General features: G+C 41.0%; 1 protein-coding gene across 3 annotated transcripts; it reads left to right on the top strand.

The window, feature by feature from the left end:
• Positions 1 to 112: 112 nt before the first annotated feature.
• Positions 113 to 10,061, top strand: LOC117462899 (heterogeneous nuclear ribonucleoprotein C). Of its 3 annotated transcripts, none has more exons than XM_034105267.1 (9): positions 113 to 221; positions 1,822 to 1,912; positions 3,214 to 3,479; positions 4,119 to 4,152; positions 4,302 to 4,352; positions 6,358 to 6,527; positions 7,265 to 7,378; positions 7,513 to 7,667; positions 9,505 to 10,061. In XM_034105267.1, the coding sequence occupies exons 2-9, from the start codon at positions 1,908 to 1,910 to the stop codon at positions 9,601 to 9,603; spliced, it is 894 nt and encodes a 297-aa protein (XP_033961158.1). In that variant the 5' UTR covers positions 113 to 221; positions 1,822 to 1,907; the 3' UTR covers positions 9,604 to 10,061. The 3 variants fall into 3 exon arrangements, with proteins under 3 accessions (XP_033961158.1, XP_033961157.1, XP_033961156.1); XM_034105266.1 differs by having other exon boundaries at positions 7,265 to 7,396; XM_034105265.1 differs by having other exon boundaries at positions 7,265 to 7,414.
• Positions 10,062 to 11,136: the final 1,075 nt, after the last annotated feature.

The raw sequence follows: 11,136 nt of genomic DNA, 5'->3' as shown, positions 1-11,136 counted from the left end.
ACCAGGCCACACCGGAGTGAGTGGTGCTGTTTTAATGTTCGCTCAATCACAGACCCCGCCTTCCCGAGGTGTTTTATGATACAAAACAAGCATCCTTTTCCAGTACTGCGCCACCGCCATCACAGCTCGGTGTTAAGAGAAAGCTGCTCAGAGCTTCATAAAAGGACGGCCTGTAGTCACACATTTTACTGAAAGCAAGACATTTTACCCTAAAGGTCGTGGTGAGTATTTTGTTCCCAGACATTTTTGTTTATTTTTCTTCCTTTTTCTTTTTGGATTTTTTGCAACGATGCTTTTTCTATTTTACCAGCGTTATGTGATGGCTAGCTAGCGAGGTAGCTAGCTATGCTAACTCGCTCTTTTCCCCCTGAAAGAAAACACACACACGCTGATTGTGTTTTTAAGAAACGCCACTCTTCTGGATGCATCTTAGCTGCTGTTTCTTTCCATTTTTCGCAAGATTGTGTAGCTTTGGTTTTCCTGCGTTTATTGTGAAGATTTTTCCTTGACGGGACTGTTTTGTCTAAGCTAAGCTAGCTCATAGCTAAGAGGCTCTTGTTGGTTTTTATAGTCGCAGCTTCTCCCTGATCCATTGCAGATTTCGTCTCTCTTTTGCAGGTTGTTTTTTGCAAGCAGAGGAACTGGCCTGATCTCTTTTTAAATGCTTTTCGAGTTGTGGTTGGCTAGCCGGCCTTGTGTTTTTCACCGAGGCCTGTTGGTGGCGCTGTTTGATGGATGGATGGTTTTCGATTTTCTGGATCAAGAGTAGATTTTTCCAGTGTTTTTATTTTTCTCCTCTTTTGATGCAAGAGAGATTTTTCTGCTTTTGGAAGTGGTCTTCCGGTGGCCTCAGTTTTGTTGCATGTCGTTACAAAAGAAATACACATTTACTTAATTAAACGTTTGTTGATCTGAATGAGTATTATGGCTGTTTGTGTATCAAAATGAAATCACGCCTTCACATTCACCCCCAGGCCACAGAAACACCCACAATCTCCCATAGACTGTTCATAAGAGACAAGAGAAATATTCACATTCAGGGGAAATGCTACTAAATTAAAACCAAAGGCATGGTCCTATAATATAAACTTTAAGTTATGTATTACATCTCTTATTTCCCCTCAATCTCTTTACTCTAATTCTTTACTATTATTATTTTATGTGTAGGCTACTTTTATTGTGATTTATTTTCGATTTTAAAGAAGTCTCTAATTCTTAACTAGTCTACTATTTACAATGATATTACTTAATGCTAAAAGAGTATTAGATAAGGACTCGTATATATTTTTTAATATCAATTGTAGTAGATGGTATTTAAATAGGCCTAGATAATTAGTACATTTGACACCTGACTTGTGTTTTAAACATGAAAATGCCTTTGATAACATTCTAAAATATGCCTTTATCATTGTATACACCAGCTCTTAAAGGGCTTCACCTACTGTGTTTATAATATACAAACTCCCCTACATATGGGATATGTTGGGCTTGCCTTTCGACTTTTCAAGTCAAGTTGGTGATGATTGTAATGGTTTTGTTCGGTTTATCAGGTTTAGATTTCCCTTACTCTTGGATAAATACAATATTCTCCCAGAGTTCGTGCTTAATAGCAATAGATATATCACGTTAACATGCATTATGGTTAGGGTTCAGTCCCGGAGTAGCTTGTTGTAATGGGAGACGCATACCTTTTTTTTTTTTTTCTTTTTTTTTTGAGGTGATTTTCTGTTTGCCTCATCTCATGTACACACTCCAACCAGGTAAGACTTGGTACATCATAACCCTGCTCAGCTTGACTGAGTGTGTTTTCTGTCACCTCAGTATTTATCGTGAGGGGTGAAGGTCGTGACAGCCCAAACTGATCCCAGCCCTCAGTGTGAAACCTCAGACGACTGCACACAGACGCTATGGAGTGAGTGATGAATGTTCGACCCCCTGTCAGCCCAGGGGGGGGGGTACTGTTGATCACACTAATGTTTTCATGTTTGCTGTATCGGGGATCACTTTCCATCTCCACTTGACACGGTTCTGGGCTTTATATGGTTCTCCCATCCTCCCTTGCGTCTACTAGAATAATAACAACCCACCCTCTTTATTCGATCATGAGTGAGCTGGACTACAGAGACAATCCAGTAAATAAGAAATAGTTTATTATCGGTGATTTACAAATCTGAGAGCTTTTAGTTCTGCGGTAAAATCAGCACATAGCATTTTTTTCTCCCCTTTTTTTATGGAGCATGACATCAGATTACATTTCTTTATCTTAAATGCTGTCCTCTACTGGTCTTAATGGTGAATTACAGTTTAGTCATTGAAATGTTCTCCTGCTGAGTGAAATGGATAGTTTTACGCCGCCTTCACCAGCATTTTCAACTGACTAATACCCAGAAATAAACACATTGGCCACCCCTTTTTCAATACTGTATTAAAGCGCCAACAATTAGCACTGACTAAACCCCAAACTGATCAAACTCAAAACATTACTATTGGTACAAATGATACCATACAAGTACAGCATCTCACTTTAAAATACCTTAAATATTAAGTCCAGTAGCATTCCTTAACTCTTAAATCAGCCGACTGTTCAACCTTCTCTACAGCCTAAAAGGGATTTATTTTTGTAATACTTTATCTTGTATATTGCAGCATAATGTTTTGTATACAAATACTTAAATGAAGTTCCTTGATAAAAGCAGCTACACGCTTCAAACAGTGGAAATATGCTGCTAATTTTTGTTATGGACTCAAATTCAGTCATTCTGGAGATAATATGATCACTAAAAACGGTGTATGCTTTACTTAGCTCAGGCCTCCAATTGTATGCTTAATTGTGTTGGTTTGTCCCAGAATGTGGTGCATAATAAGAAAATGATCGATATTTAGACTGAGAAACTTAGAAATGTGTTTATTAGATGGGGGGGAAATATGCAGCAAGACTTTATACAAGGAACATTTCAGACTAAATTTAGGACAGGTTTTGGATTCTCCTGTTGAAACAAAAAGGGTAAATAGCCTCATATCCCCCCCTTAACTTCCTGTGGGTTTATCCTTTGTTATCTGCACTAGATTTGATTATATTCTCCACTGTTGTCTTGATTCACAGCTGGAGGAGCGACTCACCGGTATTTAACACGGGGACAGCAGGAGAATATCAGAGGAATGAATTAAATATCCTGCCACTAAACATGTGACCTGTGTTTCTTCCCGTTTTAGTCGCTCCCCCACCACCGCCAGCCTCATGGCCAGCAACGTCACCAACAAGACGGACCAGCGCTCCCTGAACTCCCGGGTGTTCATCGGGAACCTCAACACCCTGCTGGTCACCAAAGCCGACGTGGAGTCCATCTTCGCCAAATACGGCAAGATCGTTGGCTGCTCCGTGCACAAGGGATACGCCTTCGTCCAGTTTCTCAACGAGAGGACGGCGCGCTCTGCTGTCGACGGAGAGGACGGGAGGATGATCGTCGGACAAGTTCTCGGTGAGGATCCAATTGTGATGGGATTGTTTTGAGCTGTTTTTTTTTGCTTTAATGAAAGTAGAGTAGATGGGCGAGAAAAGTGATGACAGGCAGCAAAGTGCCACATAGCACTTGAGGATTTAGTTTTTAAACTTATTGCATCGGTCATTCAATAGACATATTCTAAGGTAAAGCTGTTTTTATTTAAAGCAGTTTTCAGAAGGACAGTGGTTCCCAACAGCGTGTCACCACGTAAAGCAAAGCACTTCATTTAAAGTTTTAGAGCGTGAGGAAGTAAATGTACCTCACAAAACAAAGAGAATAATACAAATGTAAACAACATACTTGACAGTTGTGTGTATGTATATTTTTTATCTCCTGCAATGTGAAAGACTCAGTTGTTAGACAAAAGAAAGTCTGCTTTAAATCATGAAAAACAGCAATTGCATTTTTGAATCTACTTCATCTGTCGGTGAATAATCCACAATCTTGACAATCAAAATATTTGTACAAGCTTGATTTCTAATTACAAGCCATCTCCTACAGTATTGTTATTTTCTTTAAATCTTTTTTTTAAATGGTCTGATATTGTAAACTGTCGGTTGCAGAGAACCTCTGCTTCTCTTTCTAATTGAGCTTTTTACTCTGTTCTTTCCTCAGACATCAACCTGGCTGGAGAACCCAAACCACACAGGTACAAAGACTACCAAGCGCTCAGCTGGGGACATGTACAGGTGTCACTATGATAATTCAGTTTATCCACGGTTTTTCTAGAAAGATACCGCTAGGGAGGATGGCTAAGTTTCCCTTAAACGGACTCTTCTTGTTTTCCTGTCTCAACAGTAGTTCCTCCTTCGAACTCGACTACGACTTTCAGAGAGATTATTACGACAGGTGAGTTCAACATATCCCTTTGTCATTTTATGACGAAACGGAATGACAAATTACCTTTTTTGTCTCTCACTCAGAGGCTAGTATTTTCTGTTTCTCCTGATGTTCTTCCTCTCACTCTAATACATGCTGCAAATATGTTAATAAGAAAGTATGTTTATCAATGAAAGTAACACTTTTAACTTCCAGAATGTTACAGTCGGGGATACATCTATCAATTAGTCGATACCTTGTTGAATATAATTGGTATATTTCCACCACAAAGAACTCTAGTCCAGTTTTGTCTGAAACAATGCGCTGTGTTTGAAAGAGTTGTCAGCCCTGAAAGTAACACTTGATAGACGAGTAGAGGACGCATTCATCGACTACGGTTTATACTCCGTGAATGAAACGGTTCATTTCCACCACATTGTAAACATGTGTCTTTGACCGTATATACACGGGGGTGCATATCACTTTTATTACTCAGATGAGTACCAGGAGACAGCGTTTGGTACTCACCCCACACGAAGCGTGGTCCTCCTCAGTGTCTCCTTCACTGTCCTCTATTTACACTTCTTGCATGCTTGATGATGATGAAGATGCACCTCCCTGTCTCTTTTTAAGCCTCCGATTTGCTTTCTCCAAAACTTTGAGGTCCTTGCATTTCCTGAGGCCAAGTTCAAGGATCAAATGCTAAGAAATGATCACATGACTTGAAGTCATATCTGATTTCAGATGTGGGAAGTTACTAAGTACACTTCTTCAAGTACTCTACTTAAGTACAATTTTGAGATATTTGTACTTTACTTGACTTTGATCTAATTTGTAAAACTAGCTGCACCTTTACCAGCTTTGAGAACACTTTAATGATCAATCATTACAAAACATATCGTATATATTATTCTGAAATGGACCAATCTGCACAACGACTACTTTTACTTTTGGCACTTTAACTATATTTTGATGATAATACTTTTCTAATTTTACTTGAGTAACATTTTGAATGCAGGACTTTTACTGTAACAGAGTAACTCTGGTACTTCTACTTTTACTCAAGTGCAAGATCTGAGTACTTCCACCTCTGTCTGATTTCAAACTCTTCCATAACACCCTGAGGAAGTTTGCAGCTGTGTGTTTCACTCCACTTTGTTGTAAATCAAACTGCGGCAGCTTGACCACAGAGCGTGAACGCTGTGAGGTCAAACTGCGGCAGCTTGACCACAGAGCGTGAACGCTGTGAGGTCAAACTGCGGCAGCTTGACCACAGAGCGTGAACGCTGTGAGGTCAAACTGCGGCAGCTTGACCACAGAGCGTGAACGCTGTGAGGTCAAACTGCGGCAGCTTGACCACAGAGCGTGAACGCTGTGATCAGCTGGTTTTGCGCAGTTCCCCAGTGTGTGTGCGCGGGGCACAGAGTGTGCTCAGGGGAGTCTCCCACTGCAGCCAGTTGGCGGAGTTTTGGCACAATTCTGTTGTTCATACCGGCGTTAACCCGGTCTGTGCACACGGCACCAACTCTGTTGTCCGGTGATGTAAGCCTCTGCCTCCTGTAAGCTTCACAGGTCCGTGGGTTATGTCCTGCGCGGCTCGGCCACCGGTTCACAGACAGTCCGAAGAGTTTTTGCAGGGAGCGAAACGGCAACGTAGCTGCTTAATGTCTTTGTTTGGTTTTTTGTACATGTCTCGTAGTTTACTCCATTGACTGTTGACAAGGAACACGTGTAGACGAAATATGTGTTTTTGTTTTGAGGTACGCAAAGGTGCGTAGTGACACAAGTGACGTTACGCAATTCAGATTTTTGCCGCGCATGCGTACCTGTTATGTGCACCCCTGTATATATGTGTATGTGTATGTATGTATGTATATATATATATATATATATATATATATAATTTCACACATATTTTTAAAATACATTTGTTTATATTTGGGATTGTGGGAAACGGTATTTCGATTTCTGCCTGTACACAAACTGGAAGATTGACAACAAAGCTGACTTTGACATGGTGCTGTGTTTGATGCAGAATGTACTCGTACCCGTCCCGTGTTCCCGCTCCTCCCCCCCCCTTGTCGCGGGCCGTCATCCCGTCCAAGCGTCCGCGGGTCAGCCTGAGCGGAGGAAGCAGCCGGCGGACGAAGAGCAGCTTCTCCTCTTCCTCCAAGAGCAGCCAGAGGACATCCTCGTCCAGAACAAGTGAGATCACCTGGAGCTTTAGCAGTCTCTGCAGGGTGCTGCACAGACGTTGTTTCTCAAGTCCTTTTACTTGGAAGAAATGAAAATCCTACAAACATGTTTTCATCTCCCGAAAAATGCTTTAATGCCTAAAGGTTGAAGTACCAGGATACAGGCTTAAATATTTAAAATGTATTACATATTTAAATTAATTGCTAGGTGTGGGGATGACGGATAAAGGCTGAATTAAGTCAATCGTAATTTATTAACAAAATCTCTCATTTTAGCTTATTTCAATCTCTAAAATGTTGCTGCTTTTTCATGTATTTGCTAATCAAACACTTGACTCATTTCAACAATGAGCTGAGAAAATATAAGATTTAAAGCTGAAACTTCGTCGATTGACAGAAAATGTACCGACAACAATTTTGATATTCAAAATAACTGTTTAGTCGGTAGACAAAAGGGCCAACATGTTCTAGTTACAGCACCTCGTATTACTGTGTAAAATATATTGTCTGATAAAACATGCCTTTCTTAAAACTTGGCCTTGGGGTCTGTGAAGTTGTCAAGATCAACCGAGAGTGAAAAATAACTTTTAACTTACTTTCTAGTTTGATTTTTATTTTTGATTTGGGTAATAGTTACAGTCAAACAAATCATTTTAGCTGGTTTTAAATGTCGTTGATGAGAAGGTGTATGACCCAGAGTGGCTCACAGAGACATTTTTCTAACCGTCGTACTCGTTCTCTCGGCAGTGAAAGTGGACGAGCTGCAGACCATCAAACGAGAGTTGTCTCAAATCAAAAGCAAAGTGGACGACCTGCTGCAGAGCCTGGACAGCATGGATAAGGACCACGGCAAGAAGTCGGGTATGCAGAGGAAACACAGTATGTTTAAATGTGGAGGCGAGTGTGTCCGACTGTCACAGACTAAAGCATGTTTACCAGATTGTTTTTCACAGTGCCACCATTTTTCTGACTGATGTCTGAATTTCCGTCTGAAGCTAAGAGTATGAAAACGGAGCCAGGCGAGGTCACTTCACCGCCACACCCGAGCAGCAAGAAGGTGGACGGGCTGAAGAGGAAGGGGGACATCCAGGACATAAACGACTCTGACGAGGATGAAGACGACGAGGGAGACATGCTGGAGGAGGAAGAGGTGCGAGTGCCATTGTTTCTTTTTGCAAAGCTACAGATTCATTTCATATATAAAATACAGGGTTTCTTTGATTGTGAAGGCAATGAGAAAATGATCCCACCTCTTAATTCATTTTTTACCCCAGTAAACATTTTACTAATGAGTTTTAAATCTCAATCGCTAGTTTCAAGTCTTCTTCAACATAGTATAATGTTAATTTTCTAAGTTATGTTCCTGTTGAGAGTAAAATGGACAAAAAAATGGTATGCCTTGTGATTGCAAGTTGCTGCCACTGTATTGTTGGCTTTTTCAGCTCTCGCTACTTTTCAACAACAATATTAGCAAAGCAGTGTAATTCTGTACTCCTAAAGAAATCTCTCCACAAACACTTTCTAAAACCTTTATCAAATCAATAATAATAATAATAATAATAGCTTGGATTTATATAGCGCCTTTCAAGGGACCCAAGGTCGCTTTACAAGTAATAGGGCAAAAACAAACATAACAAAACAAAGGTCAGACAGACAAAACAACAGATCGATTTAGGGGCCGAAAGCCTTGGCAAACAGATGGGACTTGAGGGCCCTTTTGAAGGCGTCAAGTGTGTGGGTGTTGCGAATCTCCGCAGGGAGTGTTCCAGAGGGTGGGGGCTGCCACACTGAAGGCTCTGTCCCCGCAGGCCAGAGTCTGAGGACCGCAGGTTCCGGGGTGGGGCATGTGGGTGAAGGATGTCCGATAGGTACTGGGAGGCAAGGGCATGGAGGGACTTGTAGGTAAGGAGGAGGACTTTGTAAGATATGCGGGACTTGACCGGCAACCAGTGGAGGTGGATGAGGGTGGGAGTGATGTGCTGCCACGGCTTTGTGTGCGTGATCAAAATCAAGTTTTATTTATATAGCACATTTATAAACGATTTTTGGTCGAGCCAAAGTTCTGTACATAAAATAAAAATAGCCTACAGTAGAGACACTTTACAGCAAATACAACAGCACAGATTGTTCAGAATATCAGTATGAGAAAAAACGACACCCTCTGTCCTTAGACCCTCTGTCCTTAGACCCTCTGTCCTTAGACCCTCGCATCGTACAAGGAAAAACTTCCAGAGAAAACCCACAGTTTAAAGGGAACATGGGAGAAACCTCAGGGAGAGCAACAGAGGGGAGAAACCTCAGGGAGAGCAACAGAGGAGGGATCCCTCTCCCAGGACGGACAGACTGCAATAGATGCCGTGTGTAAATCCAAGAGATAATACATTTTACAGCATATCGACCGAATGTTAGGAAATGCATGTGTCTGTAATGAGAAGATGAATCCACGAGGATGTCAGCTACAATCCTGAGGAAGCCATCAGGGAGGCAGCATGACGAGACCCAAGGCAGGACCGCAGAGACGGGTTCAGCCACGACCCGAAGTCCACGACTTAATCAGAACTCAGGATAGAGGATCCAGGGCACAGGACTAGAGCAAGAGGATCAGCATCGACTCCGGATCCCGGCGTAGATATAGATACAAAACAAGATGAAAGATTTGGCTAATCGGAACAAGAGAAGACACAGACACAGACAGAGAGGGAGAAGGTCATTGGATCAAAGTTATTCTTGATAACCTTCTAGAAAGATCTCATGAACTTCCCCACTCAATCTATCAAGACCCGAGCAGTTCTATTAGAAGGTAAAGGCACAGGCCGGCGCAAACCGCTCATGGAACCTTTACCCTTTTTGATATAAAGATTTGCATATGATTGCCGTGTTATGGCCCTGAAGTTGTCCCTGACAGTTGCATATTTAAAATACATGCCCCAATAATGCTGTTAAAAGTGAATCAAATCTCATCCCTAAAATGTTCTTTCGACCTGCAGGTGAAGAGTCAAGAGAGGGATGACGACGATGAGGAAGAGGAAGGCGAGCACATTGAAGACGATGATGGCGACAGTGTGAACGGTGAAGATGACTCGTAGGCGCGGACCTCACGTTCCACCGAAGCATAGGAACTCGGACTCCTGTTTTAACACTCATGTTGTAGATATGAAATGCAAACGGTGCACACACACGAGCACGGTGCACACACACACACTCTGTTGTCCCAAAGTCGATTTTGTTTATTTTGTCCAGTGTTGCTGTAACAGGAAATAACTAGCTGTAGATCCAGTCTGTTTACTGCGTCGGTATTGTCTCCGGGAGAAGAAGGAAACACGGACTGTAAATGTTCTCAGAGACGACAGCTCGACGGACATGTCTTAACGCAAGAGGACAACAATTCAGCTACGAAAGACCGTTTTTATTAATTTCAATGTGTTTTGGTTGCGTCATCAGTGAGTTTGTTTGACCTTGTGTGTCTGTATGTTAATGTCAGTTTTTTTATACTATTCAGTTTAACTGTAAAGGAATAAATTGCAATAAAATATTAAAATGTAAATCGGTTTCTGTATTTTCTTTTTTCCAAATAAACTAAGGTGAAGATTGCTGAGGGGGAAACTGTATATTTCGTAGACTGTGGATTAGTAAACTCACGTAACTGATTCTTTGAATAGATGAAGGGTCAAATATAATATCAAATATAGTCGTGTTTACCATGACAATAATTGGAGGGTAACAGTGGTTGATTTGGTTTATTTATTTATTTTTTAATCCCATTCATGTTCAAAAACCTGCAAGCTTTATGAAGAAATCTAATTATGCTGCATTTATATTGTACATTTGGAAAGGAACAAATCTCAGATGTGTTACCACAGACAGCCAGAAGGTGCCGCTGTTGTCATGACACTGAATAAATGGAGACAAGATTTTGTGATACACTTCACATTTACCAAACAAGAGCTGAACAGTGATGTTTCATAAACTCTTGAGTGGCCATGAAATCAATTTGTAAATCTCGCCTGAGCTCTGATTACCCAGAGTAATTGAAAACATCTGGTGTGCAGGACCTTCATATACAATGCCAGTTGTGTGTTTGGCTTGTCAACATTTTTACAACACAAATTAAACTAATTGGGAAACTTTGCAACTACAATGGTAAATGCTGCCCTAAATATCTATCAGTAATAGCTGTGCAGGCTGGAAATGTTAAAGGAAGTCAGGTGAGCAACACAGGCAGGAAACTCGCTGAGGACATCTAGTGTGCAGGTGTGTAACAGCAGGGGTGGGAGAAGTACTCAGATCTTGTACTTGAGTATAAAGTACCAGAGTGTAGGAATACTCTGTTGCAAGTAAAAGTCCTGCAATTAAGAGGTTACTCAAGTAAAAGTATCGGCATCAAAATATACTTAAAAGCAAAAAGGATCATTATGCAGATTGGTCCATTTCAGAATAATATATATGATATGTTTTATAATGATTGATCATTAAAGTGTTATCAAAGCTGGAAAGGTGCAGCTAGTTGTAATAACTTTGTATTTTGTATTTCACATTTCACAGAAGTTACAAAATAAATGTAATGGAGTACTCAATCTCTGAATTGGAGTAAAAGTCAAACGTATGAAATTGCAGGTGCA

The sequence above is a fragment of the Pseudochaenichthys georgianus genome, chromosome 17 (assembly GCF_902827115.2).
Source record: "Pseudochaenichthys georgianus chromosome 17, fPseGeo1.2, whole genome shotgun sequence".
Taxonomy (NCBI): Eukaryota; Metazoa; Chordata; class Actinopteri; order Perciformes; family Channichthyidae; genus Pseudochaenichthys; species Pseudochaenichthys georgianus.
This window is presented reverse-complemented; position numbering and strand designations above follow the sequence as displayed.